The sequence below is a fragment of the Halichoerus grypus genome, chromosome 13 (assembly GCF_964656455.1).
Source record: "Halichoerus grypus chromosome 13, mHalGry1.hap1.1, whole genome shotgun sequence".
NCBI lineage: Eukaryota > Metazoa > Chordata > Mammalia > Carnivora > Phocidae > Halichoerus > Halichoerus grypus.
Window position 1 is genome coordinate 45,434,335 of NC_135724.1, and position 17,329 is coordinate 45,451,663.

General features: G+C 38.3%; 1 protein-coding gene across 7 annotated transcripts in view; it reads left to right on the forward strand.

Moving 5' to 3' along the window:
• ZNF521 (zinc finger protein 521) overlaps positions 1–17,329 on the forward strand; it is a 272,111-nt gene that overhangs the window by 143,952 nt on the left and 110,830 nt on the right. For 4 of the 7 annotated variants that reach the window (XM_036098162.2, XM_036098156.2, XM_036098159.2 and 1 more), the window contains one exon: positions 214–298. In XM_036098162.2, coding sequence (XP_035954055.1) covers positions 214–298 — 85 coding nt within the window. Of the gene's footprint in view, positions 1–213; positions 299–11,359; positions 11,383–15,150; positions 15,334–17,329 lie in introns of those variants that run through there. The other 3 variants (XM_078060488.1, XM_036098160.2, XM_036098157.2) reach the window with 3 other exon arrangements.

A 17,329-nucleotide genomic window follows, 5' to 3' on the forward strand; every position in this document is an offset into this window, starting at 1 on the left:
TGTTTGTAACTATAGTGTTGGGATCAAACCACAAAGTCTTAGTAAGACACTCATGGAACTTTGCCCCAGCAGACCCACAGTAGCTTTAGTTAACAGCACACGTTAAGACCAGCATCTCAAAAAAATGTTGTGAGTAGGGTTGGGTTTTTTTTTTAAAGAAAACAATACAAAGTGCATGCGTCTAAGTAATTCTATTTATACTTGTTTTCTCAGAAGAAGACCTATCAGTGCATCAAGTGTCAGATGGTTTTCTACAATGAATGGGATATTCAGGTTCATGTTGCAAATCACATGATTGGTGAGTTACACTCTAAACCTTACTACAGATAGCTTTTTCTCCTACTTGTGTATATCAATGCCTATATAATTAAACAGAGTTAAAGATGAATTAATTGTTCAGCCATCAATGTTTTACCTAGGCATGACTGATTTTTATTACTATTATTAGGCCTGATAAGACATTAGCACATTTTATTTTCTGCAAGGGCTAGTTTAGACTTCTGCAGAGGATCATATTTCTACTGCCAGTCAAAACACAGGTGATTAACAAATTAAACTTCTAATCATTTTTGCATTATTGAAAACTAACAGGAATGGTTAATGAACTGGATGTTAGCTTTCCATAGAGTTTTAGACAGGTTTTAATTTCAGAAGTTATTATGGTAATGGCACTGCTGTGTGTTGCTTAAGCATCTTTGTATCAAAATCTAAAGTGGTGAGTTTTTGTGATAGGGAAACATAAATAATTTAAATTGCCATAAGATCGTTTTATATGTATCGTTTCAACAGCCTGGAAATAATCATGATCATAAAGATCATGTAAAGAATTCAGTAATCGTTTTTTATTTCCCTGCCAAATTTTACATAGATCTTTATAAAAGCTGTTTGGGTGAAGATTTCTGAAGTCACTCTCGGCCAGTGTTTTCAGGGATTTTGCATTTATCATATGGGCTGGAGCTAAAAGGATAATTTTTTCAGTTATTCATATTGTCCCATTATCCCCTAATTCTTCTGGGGTTAACTCCTATGTTTTTAATTTGATAAGCACTTAGTAATAACACTAAGAGTTTTACCAGCCAATTAAACTTTATCAAGCAGATCTTTTTCTACTAGTAAAATGACAATTACTTTATACTATTTTTGTTACTCATTTGTGTTTTTATACTATGAGAGGTTTTTTTAATTTCATCCTCATTTGATGGTATTTTATAATACCATAAATAATTGTGATATAATACTAAAAAGTCCAGTTAACCTTATGCTCTCCTATTACCAAACTCTAAGACAGGAAAGAAAATTCAGCATTTTAGACTCTGAACTTGTTTTCAGGGGTAAACAAGTTTTATTATACACTAATCAGAAGCATTCTAAGAATGCTCAGTGGAAGGGTTGCTCCAACTATCATTACTGATCATTAAAAGCAACCATAACAGAACTCCTAATGCTGTTGTAGAAATTAATAAAGATAAATTCAAAAGCGTGTTAGAAAATTGATTAATAGCTTTTCAATAGGATTTGCTTTATAGTTTTCAAATGGTGGGTCTTTAGGAGGGTTATTGCTTATAAAAGACTAAGTACATAATTGTGCAAAGTGGAACTTACACACAACAGCTAAGATATTGATCACTTTATCTCTATATTTTCCAGATTTAAGTACTAATATTATTAGTGACTTTCTTATACATTCAATATCCTATTCTCCAGTGTGGTAGAATAACAGTGACAGCTTTACTGAGTGTCTAGCAGGTGATGACAACATGTAAGAGAGATTTAAATAATGTGTTTCCTTGCAATTTTCTTCTATTTTGGATTCCAAACAGATACTCTTTATAAACTTTCAAAACTGCTTTTTTTGGGGGGGGGTTGGGGTGGCATGGGTTAGAAAGAATGAATTCTTCTGCCATGATAAATGCTAATATTTTCCATCTCTTTATTTCTTGAGTAGAGTTTATTGGTGGCAGTCATTCATGATTCTGCTTCATGATACAGTTTTATGTGGGCTTTGGCAAAAACGTTTCTCGGAATTTGCACCTTATGGAAGATTTAGCAAAATGTTGTAGGCCCTGCTTCTGTATGGTTTTATTCTACATAAACTTATTTTGGGTTCTGGACTTTATTATTTATCCCAGGAACCAGATGAACAGGTTTAATATATTTTTCACCATGATATTAATTTTCTTTTGCATATGTCAAATCGGAATTGAATATTGAGCAATGAGGGGACTTTTTTGATTTTCCAATTTTAGTATCATTTGGCCATAACATTTGTTAGTTTGTCCTGGTCCTTCTTTTCAAATTGCTTTATACCTTTCCTTTTGTAGTTCTCTTACACTCCTTGCAACATTAGTGCATTCCCAGGGCTTTCTCCCTCTACCTTACAGTGGATTAATATGACACTCAGTTCCTCTTGGGATCTGAGCATTTAACAATTCACCTTCCATCAGAGAAGCAAATTCTATTCCTTTCCACAGAGGGCCTAGTTATTTAATATTCATGCTATTTTTAATAATAAAATATGTAATTCTCTTGCACTTGAGGCCTAAACAAATGAATAGCATCCATTTAATTGTTTTATCTGTTGACCACGCATCCAAGTCCTTAAACTCCAGTCGTGTTGTTAATATCTACAGAAAGAGAATGCATAATGGGAGGATGTCACAAAGGCTAAGGTATCCTTTTTTAAAATCCCAGTGTGATACTTAGTCTTTCAAATGAGGCAGGCAGCATTATTTTGTTGACTAAAATACCTCCATTGAGGGTAGGTATTTTTAGGTTGTGTGTCTGTGTATGTTTTTTATCTAATCAAAAAATAATCTCAACTAGACATTTAGCAGGGAAGAACGATTAGAGGCTATCTGAAAAGCCTCTTACTCTTTTTGTTAAGAGGGTATATAGTGTTTTTGCAGATTTTGTTCTACATTTCAATCAGTCTTGAGGAAGGATTATGTCACCTGATGGAGAACGAGGTCTGCAGATGACCCAATGAAGTGTAACTTTAGATTCCTTCTTTAACCAAGTCATTTGCATTTGCTACTCTGTAGCATGCATGTTCAATGCAATCACGGTGCCAGACAGCCTCCATGCTTCTTTCTGGAAGTGCTGGTCTCAGGCTATTGGCCAGGGACATTTGTGAAAGGAAAACCATCAATGTTTCTACCAGGTACAGACCTGGAGACGCTCTCTGCTCAAGTGCCGTTTTGCAGCTAGGTGTGGACACATGGTCTGAGTTGCAGGAATAATTACTCAATAAAAATGCATCAGGGATTTGACTTACGTCTATTAAGGAAAGAAAGAAAACCTCACTCTCCACCACATTTTGACACAGTTTCAGTAAGGAATCAGACCAGTGACTATTTAGGGGTTTCTTTTCTTCTTTACACACACACACAAAAAGAGCTACAAAACATTTTAACAGCTTTCCTGGGGAAAAGATTTCCCTTTTTTTCAAGTCTGCACAGATGAGAGATTTTTTCTTGTCTTCCTTTGTTCCTTTCACATAGATTACGTTGGCTTTTGACCTGAGAATACAGAAAGAAGCCATTGTGGATTATGTCTTTTAATTCATTTTTCCCCATTCTTTATCAGCATAGTAAATATTTATTGTTATTTTCCTCTTTGAGATTTCTGTTATTATTATTATTATTTAATATGGATTAGCCCAGATAGAGATGAAAGCAGGGAATTTAAATGTGTTTAACCCAGCAAAGGAATTGCCTCATATAAAATTATGAGGCTCAACAGCAATAGAGTAAATCTGTAAGTGCTCTGAATAAAGGGCTGTTAGGCATGTGATAATATAAAGAGATGACATTGCCAAGAACTATTTATGAGAAGCTTAATTTTTTCACTCTGATAATTCTTGACCAATAATTACCAGCCTCTAATTATCTATTTTAGTTAGAAAGAAATTTCGATCACTACGGAGGTTGGCATTGCAACTAGCGTCTAAATCCCCAAAGAGACAAATGTGTTCCAAACAGCCCCAAACAACTGTCTCATGAAACATAGTGAGCAAATTGCAAGCGGCTGGTGGTAGACAACCAGCAGTACACTCACCATCGAAGGCCAGTCCGCTTGACAAAGAAATGATCAAAGGGGAGAAATACCATTATTCTTGGAATTGATTGCTACACGCATGGACTTTGGAGGACGAAGGGTCAGGATATGGCAATGGCCATTTCCAGGCCTCCCTTTCAAAGTTCTCAGATGGAGAATACGAAGGGAATGGGTCTGAACCATGTACCTAAGAATTATTTTTAAAGACCGACTTAGAAATGATTACTTAATAAGCCTTGGGTTTTTGTATTTTTCTTCTGATCCGAAAGATCAGGGTTACAATGGCAAATTTGTATCTAAGGTGGCGGAACACACTGTTTTGTGAAAAAATGGGAAATCCACAAATAGTCACTAATAGACATGTCCCAGCAGGATCAAGGGTGATGCTTAAGAGCATTTGGAGGAAGCAAATGTATTTATCTTTTAGAAAAGCAAAGCTCGAATTTGGAACTATTAATGACAACTAATAGGAAAACACTGATGGAAAGATACTGACTATTTTTGTTCAAATCTGGAATACTCAGTGTTTCAGAGTTATAATTTTTAAAAGACCACGAAAAGATTCAAGTCTTCTGCGTGCATGTGGGAAGATATATACCCCATGTGTTACGTTACATGTGATATACATCACTGATGTCAAAACAAAAAAGAATGCATAAATCAGTTTTGTAAAAAATTCACTGTGGTGAATTTTTTGTCTGTTCTTGTGGCAAGTGACATGCATGTGTTCTGCAATTTGTTTGATGCCCAAGGTCACAAATGACGTTCTTTTCCTTCCATTTCTTTAGTGGATGGTGTGCTATGTGACTAATCTTCATTATAGTTTTGTGACATTCAGTATCACTTCTGAAACATTTCAGCTTGAGTGCTCTTGTTTTACAATAGACTAAAACCAATATTTTGAGGTCTATAGTGGTTTTGGATTTTATATGTCTTAAGGGGAAATATCCAAAGATAGGGATCTCTGCATAGGAAGATAAAGGGCCGTGTTGCTCTCTTAACTCTCAGCTTTTATTGGCTGTTTTTTTTTTTTTTTAAAGGAATAGAAATGAATCTACAATAATGCATCTATGTGTGGGTATATATATGTATGTGGGTGTATATATGTGTGTGTGTGTGTGTGTGTGTGTGTGTGTATCTGCACTCTCCTAAGAAACTCAAAGTCATTAGGTTCTTTGGAGTTTGCCTTAATTCTAAATGAGAAGACTATTGAATTCTAAGTCATCATTTGATGGCTTACAAAACTCAGGGAATTAAGAAACAAGCATTTGGTGTTAAATATGATGAAATACTGGCTTATTTCATCAAGAGCTGGATTAAAAAAGATGAAATCTGGGCAGTTTAATGGTAACAGAAAGCTACCCTCATGTGGGCAATGCTGGCTTATTTGAAAAGCCCATAAAGGGTTTCTACATGGACCATACAAAAGGGATACTTTCTCTTTAATAGCCATCTGTACAGGAGAGATGAGAAGTGGGCCAGGTCATCTCTCCTCAGCTGTCATGGTATTAACGTAGGTAATGGAGCAAGCTCGGCGTTCTGCTGGGTGTTGTTTTTCATAGATGTTCATCGATTTACACAGATAATTCTATTTATTTCTTAGAGTTGGTCCAAGTGAACCAGGCAGAATAACAAACATCAAAGCATTTCAAATGACTTTATCTTTGTTTGTAACGTAACTTTTGTCTAAAAAATGGTGTCACACCTACTGTGCAGATGGCTGCATGATTTGTAAACCAGCCAAAACATTTAAACAAATGTGTGATCTGGGAATAGATTAAATAAAGGATAAAATGGAGTGTGGGCCACAAATTCTAATAATCAGATGATTTTAAGTTGTGTGCCGTGTGGAGTGATGGTCGTAGTGATAGCAGAGAAAGCTTGCCAATGACAGCAAGGTGCCCCATAGATCTCAGGATGGAGCCCGTGGCCCGGTAGGCCTCAGTTTGAGAACCACACATTTTCAGTACAGCTGGCAGCTCTGTATGGGGACATCAGATAAAACTTACGTAAAATGAAGTGTTATTGCTTAGTATGAAACTGTTCAGAGAGGGAATTTGCAGACAGTAACTGAAAACAGAATTCATGGTACCAATGAAGCAGACTGTAAATATGAAGAGGGTTTAATTATCTGCGCAATTTAACAAAAATTCAAGATGTATTCGGAAAGGACATATGCAGGCATAAATCGAACACAGCTACACTGTTTTACTGAGCGCAACGTGGGGCTGCAGGAACGTGGCGAGCCTCTTCTCTGAGTAGGCTTCCTAAAAACAAAGACGTTTTCAAATAAAGCGGGGGGGAGACTTTAAAAAGAAAAAAAAAAAGTCTTTCCTGAATAAGATCGTTTTCAAGGCTCCTCTTAATGATTCGGATTCTTATTTCTGAAGCAAATTTGTAAGAAAATCTCTGAGCCCATTTCTTAATTTTGGTGTTAAGCTATTAAAAGAAAATCAGGGGTGTTTGTCCTGGTTGTGTGTTTTAGCCCGCGCCCAGCAGCTTGGATTTACAGGAGTGAAAAATACTGACAGTGAGTGGAGTTTCTAATTTCCTGGCCCCTCTGAAAGCCCCTTGGCCATTTCTTGTGATGTTAATTTTCCCTGAGATGGAGCGCTCGGATCCCGTCCGGTCCGCAGACAGATTGAAGATGGAGTGTCTTGTGACTTTTGAGAACGCACTTGCCCTTAAAGAGGCCTCGGAAGAATGTTGCTCTCCAGCCGGATTCCTGGATGCCAGCCTTCCTTCCTAGGCTCCGTACAGAGAGGCTGGGAAAAGAGACCGTGCCAGATGGATCGTTCCATGTGACTGCCTCACGTTGAATCACGTTGGCGGGGCTTCTGGCTCCGGGTTTGTCCTCACCTTTGACTTGCTGGAGAGCAGGCCACAAGTGTATCCGTGTTACGCTCCCCGCTCGATATGCTTATTCTCCAACGCGGGGATCCGCTTCCGAATGAAGTCTGCAAGAACATTTCTGAATGGAGGGCACCAAAAGTCACGGGCAGTAGACACAGGAAGATAGACCCCTGCCCACACACGCACGCCTGTCTACACAGACACGCCCGGGCCTGTTTCCACGGGCTCCTTCCGACGCACAAAAGGAAGAGGTCTCTGCTGACCCATTTCCATAGGTTATTTTTGCTCGTGTCGGGGCCGTTAATAGCAGGAAACAAAAGAAAGGGAGCCAGTATGGAGAGTGGGTGTCGAACTTGAGCTGCTCATATTGTTGCATTTGGTGAGCTGATGGGGTTTCGTAGGTCACCTTTAGAATTACGCCTCTGACAGCAGGAGCTACCTGCCAAGATTGCAAGGTAGCTCGCCGCTCTCGGGATGGCGCCCGCGGCCCGCTAGGCCTCCGTTGGAGGGGCGCGCATTTGCCGTACAGCTGGCAGCTCTGTATGGGGCGCCGTGCGGGCTGCTGGGGAGCTGGAAAGGAGACAAGCATGAAATTTCTTCTAAACCCAACTCTGCTTTTCTGTACTGTTGGCTGCTTCTCAGTTCCTTGACAAAAAAACCAATCAGGCACCCTTTAATCCGCCTGTGATTACCACTGGTATAAAAAGAGAAGCATAATGAGGAAAAATGCCTCGTTTTGTTGCCTTCAAAAGCCAACAAATTGGAGTTAACTTGACAGGAAGTGGCTTAATAATTAGATTATTTATTTATTCCTGACACATATCCCCCTGTTACTGGTCTCAGGAGACCCTGTAGATGGTACGATTTTCAAGCTGCCATTACTTCGCTGTCTTCTGTGAACAAAGAAGCTACTGTCTATCAGTCAATTAAATGCACTCTTTAAGCAGAGCCTTCGAAGACCTCAATGGGGAGAGCCCTGGGACACTGCGGCTGATGATTCCTTTCTCTGTACTGTACATCACACTCTCAACTACAGTCCCCACAGAGATGGAATAAAGTCATGCATTAAAATATCACTTGTTGATTTGTTTGCTAATGAAGAGCCATTGAAATGTTTGTGTATTTCTATGGCAAAATTGTTGATAAAAGGGCCTACTTGCCTGCATATCTGAGTTCATCTGCTGTGAGTGCTTATTTAGGAATTATTAAAATTAAAGTCAGTAAACAACAGAATAAAAAAAAAAACCTGAGAGAACAGGAGTTTTCTTGCCGTCTCCATCAAAATGAAGTGAGTAAAGTCAGGAAAAAAAAAAAAAAACAACAGAGGAATTGATGTCATTTCGATCTCTTGCTTACATTGCATTAATCCAAACATGGTTTTCTCTTGACATAAAAATGTAAGTCGTTCTCAGAGTATCTGGGAGCTACACCTTTCAAGTGTGAAAAGATACTAGAATCCTTTTGTGAGAGTCATGTACCTGGAAATTTTATTTATTTTTTCTTTAAGATGAATGGCATTTTTGTGGCCATTTCTCTAACCCAACCCAGTGAGTATGCGCAGAGGCTTTTCCAGGGAGCGTAGTGGGGGTTTTTGTAACCAGACTAATAGAACATCTATGGCAGGTCAGACTCAACCTCACAGCCACGTGGATTGTACAGAAATACAGCTTTCCTTCTCTCTCCGTTCCTCTTCCTGTTTTCTTTTTCTTTCTTTTTTTTCCTTTTTCTTTTCTTAACATTATTTTATTTCCATCTATGCGGTGATGACTTTCCCACCACCAAGTAGTTAAGGTTTTTATCCCTTAATATATTCGTCAACTTCTCACTACTTAACTGTTTACTGTGTACAAAGCATGCCTTGGCTGGACTTCTCTGGCTCCCATTAATTGGTTTTATATTTTAAGAGTACATCTGTTGTTAGGTTGGAGGTCTAGAGGTCTGTCTAGGCTGAAAGACTCAGATAATATTGTGACAGCTCTCCGCTGAAATGTTTAGCTATCGCTCTACCACTTAAAGGGATAAATTTGGGATTTAAACCAAGGCCACTGAACATTGAAAAGTGTCCCCTCTTTGTCCCATCAGACTTTGTAAATGTAATCAAGGTTTTAACTATAGTTTTCATGATTACCTGACAACAGGCTGTAAGGAATTAATTCAAGACATCATCAGATGGTCATATTCCTTATTTCTACCCTGTTATTCCAAGTCATTTTGTTAGAAAAAGCTTAGATACTCGGAGGTGTTCTGTAATAGAAAATGAATTTGAAACCCCTTCATTAATTGGTGATTAATATATTTCAGGATTAGTTTAAGCAGGGCCCTACCTCCTGCCCAGTCAAGTATGTTCTGGTTAATATCCAATTATCTGCACCTTCGTAGTTATTATGTCTTAATATTTCGGATATGATAACCAGAAACTTGAGAGTAATGCTAATGAGGAGCACAGAGCAAGAATTAACCAATGACATACTCAATGATCCTTGGTGGGGAAAGAATCTCTTTCTTCCCCTTAACGCATTGCTTCAGCATCTTCTGGGCGCTGACTGAGAAGTAAGACTTTCAACTACAGCAGGCAAGACTCAGAAAACGAATCATTTTTCTCTTGTAATAATAGGAACCTGAAGGTGCATTTCACCTACAGACATTGATTAAGTTCATTTTATGGAGACTAGGAATTAACAGAAAGCCAGTGTGTATTTTCAAACAGCAACCATCATATTCTTTATCCTTTCAACAGAGCCACAAGTTGTTACCTTTCCAAAGGATGTGTTAATTCAGACTCATTTGAAATGCCTTTAATATTTCAGTAAGGAAACACTTTTCCCTGCTACCTTTTATCCTCTTCACCTCAAATTTATCACCGCGATGTATACACGTAGCGCCTCCATTGAATTTGTGCACAGGTAATTTCACTTTCGAGCAGTCTGACATGCCTCCCGTAGCAGAGCCTGCCAGGGTGGTACGTGCTGCTTCAAAACACGCCGCTTTAAATAGTGCACTTTGTACGTTACCCCTTTATATGCTGTATTGTAATGAAGCAACATCAGTAAATTGCAATGAAGGGCGATTGTTGCACGGGGATGACTACTACACCTTGGGGTCCATTTGCACCAGATTATTCTTTTTATTGTTATTATTACTTCCCATCTTCTTTACTCTCTTGCTGCCGAACTTGCTGTTGGCCACCAGTGCAACACAGAGGGGATCTGAAGGAACATTGCAGGCATCATTTTTTCCTCTTAGGCACACACCAATCACCGTTCAGTTCCAAGCTCAGACGTCCTGGGGGCTTTGTGCGTCTTTATTGATGCTACTTTACTCTGTTGACTTCATTCGTAATGTTCTTCATCTTCATCTTCTTAGAAGAACAAATTTACTGTGAATAAAAGTGACCCATTTCTTTTCAAACATTTCGTGTAGGTGTTATAAATTTGTAGTCAGGATGATCGGCTGATTTGTCCCTTCCCCCAAAGAGGTTTAATAATTTACATGGGGGGACCGAGAGGAGATTACTGTTTAAGGGAAAGATTTGTATTTGAACTGTCTTCTTGGATTTCCTTAAAACACAGATTAAAGTCATTATGAATATTGTATGTATTAGTAACATCTCTATAAAAAATAGCTTATTTCCTGCCCCCAACCAACTACCATCCCCCAATAACTAATAAAAAATAATGTAGATTTAAGTGAGTGAGCTTCTGTTCTTATTGAACAGAATTATGAGCAGGGTTTTAGTTTAGGGATAATTATATGTGAATTTGGGGTGACTGTTAATCTTTCTATTGTCATAATTTTAGTACCTGTGTCCATTTGTTTTTCCAAATTGTTAGTGCAGCTGTTGTTCTGTTTTTCTTTTCCTAAGGCTGGGCTCCTGTGCAGCATTCAAACTAAAATCTAGAATTAGAGCTGACACACCTTCAATTGAACTATCAAGTCTTTTAAAACTGCTTGGCCAGTGACGCCAGTCCCGCGCTATTCGACCGTACACACTTCCGATTGTGGGCCAAAGAGCATTGATTTTTAGCTGTCATTTCTAGTGCACATACTGTAGAATTGAAATTTAAACCTTAATCCACTCAGTAATGCAATTAATTTTTAATGTGCAGTAATACTAATTGAAATAGCCTGAATTTAGTAAGTCACCACAAGACATTTTCAAAAGCAAGAGTCTCCACTGAGAACTGGGAGGACGGATAATCATTGTTACAGTGTTTACAGGCTAAATGCTCACTCTGCAAACCTCTAGTGGAAAGGGAGTTTTCTTTAAATTAGACTATAGTATATCTCTTTGTGAATAGAAATATCTCAAGAGAGAATTCTTACTTTCTGCCCACCAGGACAGGCGAAAAATTTTCTGGTTAACTTTTAAAAAAGACAACATAGTTTTAGTTAGAAATATCTTAACATAGTATATGTAACGATTATATTAACCCATCTTTTTTTTCAAAAGAGGAATCATGAATATTGGCAAATGAAGTCACCTGCCAACAATGTCATGGTCAAGAGCAACAGTCTCAATAGGTAATCTCATTATATGATGTGTATTTGAGATATTGTTTCTGGATTTGATGAATACATGTACTCTCTCAGCTGCCTATAAATTCGTTGCCTTGTTTTAGTATATGTACATTCCTGTAAACAAAAACATACCTACTTTTATTTCAAACTGTGTTCCTTTAGCTTTGGCATATTATTTCAAAATGGCCTTTTAAATGTTTTGTGAGGTTGTTTTTTTTTTTCTCCCCAGCCAGAGTAAAGCAAATTTTGCACAGTAAAACCAAATAGATTTCCAGTCATTTCTACACTAAAAAGGTTCTCCAACCACATTAATCTACTAGTAAATGAGGACTTTTTAAAATGCATCAGTTCGACTGATGAATGGGCTTGTGAGTGTTCAAAATGAGCACCAGCATCGCTTTAAAAAAAAAAAAGGCGAGCACTGTATATCATGCTTTCATGGCTCTCACATTATAGTATTTAATAAGCCGATAGTGCTGTTAAATATTTAGTAAAGGTTCCCTGGTAACCCTGCCATCTATTCAGATGGGATTTGAAGACATTTTTGCAGTACATAAGTAAAAATGATGTTAGAGAACTTGAAGTGGTTGTAGCGTGGCATCTTTTCTAAATGAAGTGTGGGGGTAACACGGTGCAAATTAGGTCAGCAGACTTATACCTACCAACACCTGAGTCATTTCACACGCTTTGAATTCAGGGTTCAAATTGGCTTTTGTTTTGTCACTGTTAAGTCGAAGCGCTCCTGGGATTATTTACATAGAATATTAAAAATGACATTATAGTATGTCAAAAAAAAATAAAGGAAGCTCTTACATTGTGATTATTTTAGGCCGTCCTAGCATCAATGGAGCTTTATTATAGATATTTTCTCTTTTTCACTGAATAGAGGGGAAAAGAAAAAGAGATGAGGGCAAATCAGTTTATACTCCACTCAGAGCATATTATCAAATCCAGTTGGGGTTTAGTAAGTTAAATCTATTAAGCATCTATTTTGGGTACATGATGGCAAATACTGAATAACAGATATTGTACACACTGATATGATGCAAATGGATCATCTTTATCAATTCTTTCTCATCATTTGTGATAGTTATTATCTAAATAGCAATAATTGTTCTTTTAATCTGGAATGACAATTGGTTTCTGGGATCCTTATGCAAAAATATTGCCAGTAAATATGATGCTGACAACCTTACTGTCATCATGTTGGTGGGCCAGAATTCACGTTTAAGTCTTTCAGTGCTCTTGCTGTGTTATTAGTTTTGAAGGTGTAAAGATAAAGGCCGGTAGTTTGTTCAGATTTGTATGTAATATGGTTCTTCTAGGAGCCTATTTGCTTGATTCTAATTTTCATCCTGTTTTATATGCAGCCAGTGACCACAGTATTCATTCAAACTGCACAGAGACACATCTCATCTGTAAAGCACGGCTTACTGATCTTATTTGCTATTTGTATTCTCATAAGAAGAAACATGATGGGGGGGATAGTATTTCATTTTGAAATGATGTATATCACATACATGTGCATATCAAGGATTTCATGATAAAGGATGGATCAAGGAGATAGCTTTAGGTATACATGGAGGAGGAGAGAAGGAAAGTGATACAGGGTTCATATAAAGGTGTGTTTAATATGCAATCCTTGATGTATGTTGACCTCAGGTTACAAGAGTAGAAAATCCCATTTTCCAGCTTGTTTCAAATGTAGCAAAAATGCTGCTTCAGTTGCTTTATGCTACTCACATTGGGAAAGGTGCTTATACTGTGATAATTATCATCAAGGAATATTAATGCGTTCAGCATTTGTAACCCAAAAACTCATTATAGCTTAAGCTGTGCATCATCTGTGAAGAGAGAACTTTGCCAGAATTCGCTCTTCACAGGGGTTACCTCCCGCTTGCTGCAGAGTGGTCAGAGTACTGCAAGAGGTCACTGAGGCTATTTTTGAAAGCTGAGGTTTTGCAATTTTTGAATCACTACCTTCTGTCTAAGGGGCTTATTGTTCTTGCCTCGAAATGTCCCTCTAATTGAATGCATAGTGAAGTGCAACTAGTCATAATAACAATAATAAACAAATAAGGAAGTAACTGCGTAGCCCTACATAGAATCCAAGAGGTTGGCACCTATTGTCCCTAATTGAAGTATTGGTGTCTTTCCTTTTGTCATTGAGCAAAGGGATTCATTTACACCAGTTTCCTTAATGCAGGTGCCCTTGGGTTTCAGATAGAAATGCCCCCACTGGGGCTCCACTTCACAGCCCTCCAGTTGGAAATTGTGTAAATAAGACTGCAGGGTCAGCCTTCCCTTCCTGGCAGCAGTGTCCTTAATTAGTCTGTGACAGTCTTTCACATGAGCCTACCCAGTTCCCGGGGTCATTCCTCACACATCTAAGACATCTATCTTGTGCACAGACAGATATTTTTGTATGTTTGTTTGAAATCATTCCCTGGGGGACTATTGACATGGTGGGAATGAGAATCTCTGGGTGGGTCCAGAATCCTATAAATTAATCTGATCAAAATATCCGGTTAGGTGGCTCCGTGGTAAATTCCAAGTGGTTAGTTTCATAAGAACATTGGGCCCTCACCTGAGGTTGGCAGCTTGTTGAAAAGGAGCCATGTGCCTGGGATATTTTTATGGGATTAAATTCCATTATTTTTCTCCCACTGATCCATTGCTTGTCTTTTCCCCTAAGTGGCATTGCTCTGTGCTGCATGTTAGAGTTTGTGTTAGGCCGGGCAGAAAGCACTAATACTCAGTGCCACCAGGCTGTCTGAATTTGCAGGACTGCTGTGTTTCTGAGGTCACATCGTGACCCTGACCTCGCCCCTGGGAGGACTAGAAAAATATGTTTCATAACTTCTCATAGACCTACATGAAGAATAAGAAGGAAAACCGTGAAGCCCATAGGCTCCGTTTAGATGAGCTGTAAGATTGGCATTCATCAAGCAGGAAAGCTTACTGTCGTGTGGGGGCTTCTTTAACGCGAGGGGGTCACTGCTGTGGGTGCTGAGTCAGTCCTCGCTGAGGGCTCCGAGGGACTGCGTAATCATTCATAGAGCCTAGCCGGCACAAACAAGTTGATAATCTGGAGTAAACTTGCTGAAATGGGAACTTACTTACCTCTTAAAATCACTTACAGGAAAGAATGCTGATAGAATGAGTACCCTGAATTCAGTGCAGATTTCATAGGCTTGCTCCAATGGAAGCAATCTGGGTTTTATTTTGTTGTGTGCCATTTTGTTGGTTTGGGTGCGGGTGTTGTTGACTGGGACATCAGCTTTATTTTCTGCAGTGGTGCAACGACCCCACAAAATGGATGGATGTCCTGAACCAGAGCCCTCTTCTCAACAGTGTTGGGTTGCAGCGCTGACAGAATAGTTGAGAGATACAGTGGGTGCAGATCTTCTGTGAGGATGGAAACTTAATAATCTTTATGAATTTTGAGTAACTCATAACTCCACTTCCTCGCCAAAAGAAGAATTATGAAAAGATTGCTTCTAAATCCTTCAGCCATTCTCTGCCCTTGTGATAGATGCCATCCTCTTTACCTTGAGGCGCTGTAAATGAAAGTGATTTTTTTTTTTGCGAGAGATAAAAATGTATACTTTAGAAGGAGCAAATTGCATTTTCATGTTTAAGTTCACTATTTGCACTTGATGTGGTGCGATCCAAATGTGAAGAATTGCTTTTGACATTATTTCTGTGTCTCCTGCATCCTAGGCTTGCTGCATTATTATGCTGAAGTGCACCATCGCATGGGATAAATGGGATGCTGAAAACCTGGCAGGAGTATGAGATTGTATTCTGTGTCCAGGCTGTTTTAGATGACTATAACTTCTTTACTTATTGGCATATTTTAACTTACCTTAGTAACAATTCATTCAATAAAATTGTGTGTGAGTACGTGTGTCTTTTAGGTAAAACTTAGAATCCTTCAAGTCTTATGGGTTGGTTTGGGGGCAAAAAAAAAGCACTCATTTCTAAACAAAAAAGTAATTATAACTTTCTTTAAAAGTCTGCTTTACATAATCTCTATCTTGAACTATCACATACTATTTTATAAACTACAATTTAAAGTACATTCATTTCAGAGGTCTTAAAATACACTCCTGGTTTCTGAATTCTAATTCAAATTTTCTCTCAGTAACATGGTTTCCTAATTATTTAGTGGCTAAGATTCTTTAAAATAGATTTTTGTGAGGTTTTTTTTTTTTTTGGTTTGTGTTTGTTTGTGTGTGTTTGTGTTGCCCTGTACACAGGTCTGTGTATAGGCATGTATTCTCTGCTAATCTTTTCTAGTAACACCTAACTGGAGCACCACGCCCTGTCTTAAGTTTAACATGTTTCCAACAGCTTAGAGAGATAGTATGAAAGTGAAATGAAAACCATGGAGCTTATACTGGCGTCTGATGTTTGAAAAAGAGATATTGGAAAAGGATGTTTTTTGGCTTGGCTCCCTTTTTAGATGTAATTGCTGCTTCATTAGGACTTGGAAGAGTTTCCTGTGGTTAAATTTAATCAAATGGCTCAGAATAACAAACTTGTACACTCAAAATTCCAAGACAGTCCTGTACATGAAACATAATTTTTCTAAATTTAAAACACACACACAATCACAACCTCTACCAACAACTGGTTTGTAAAATGCTATGTGGTACTATCTCAAGCCTTGCTCCCTATTGGTAATGGATTGATTAATTGATCGTGCATAGAAGTAGAAGTCATAAGAAATACATTTCAAAGGGTCTGGGGTTTGCTTGGTTCTGGTAAGAACCCAAACTTGAGCAGACATGTCTTGAGTGTGTTAAAACATTGCATGTGATTACATTTGGTTTTTGGGCTATGACATGAGATTGTTATCATTACTCCCCTTTGACGGATGAGGAAACTGAGGCTTGAGCAACTCGCCCCGACATACAGGGTTAGTGTACAGAGTGGAAGGAGGCCGACTCACACTTTCTGCCCTTCTCCTCCTCGCTTACAGGGCTACAATGTTAATCTCTCCCCACAGGCACGATTGTTCAAGTTGGGGAGCCCGCCCTGAGTTGTTCTTAGTGATGCCTTTGCTATCATTGCATCAAAACCTGATCCTGGTGTCACTTTCTGGGCAACAAAACTTATCCTTGGTTTAGATAAAATTTGATATTTCCATGAAAAGCAGCAAGTACGGATTTAGTCTGGCTTTTCTTTTCTACCTCCTTAAGTCAAAGTACTTGGAAAGAGCTGAGTGTATTTCTGCTTCCGAATTCTTTGGAAACTGTGGGAAACAGGCAATGAAATGACAAAAGGGGTGTTAGTTCAGTGTAAATGGACATGAGTATAGGACATGGTTTTGCCTACTTATGAACATGAATGTGCAGCATTGCAATGCTCCTGAGTCTATAAAGTAGCCAGTCGTTCTGTGTATACCTTTCTGAAAGGTGAGTCCATAGATTTAAATAACAGTACCTTTGCTCTGAATGATATTTAGAATCTAGAATCAGACACACTATGGTGTCTAAAAACGCATGTGCCATAGACATATCCTAATGGCACACATGCTGTCTAATTCTTGTTAGAAATAGGAAGCGGTTTGGAAACCCCAACATTTCTAGAAGCCTCTTTCTGCAGGTGCCTATATATGAATCCATGACAAGAAGAGCATGCAGGGAGTAAAGCAGCTACTGCACATTCATTTAAACATGCAGAAAGCATTGACATAACTATATGCGGCTTGACAATACAATTTATGATGTTTATCACAGTTGGCTTTTTTATAGGTTTTTGAACCAACGATATAATTTATAAGATGCCAAAATGTGTTATTAGGTACAGAAAGAGTAATGAAGAAGGACAATCTTTATGTTAATACTTCTGTGCATGTTGTACTGCTGCTATATTAAGCAAAAGGAATCGAAAC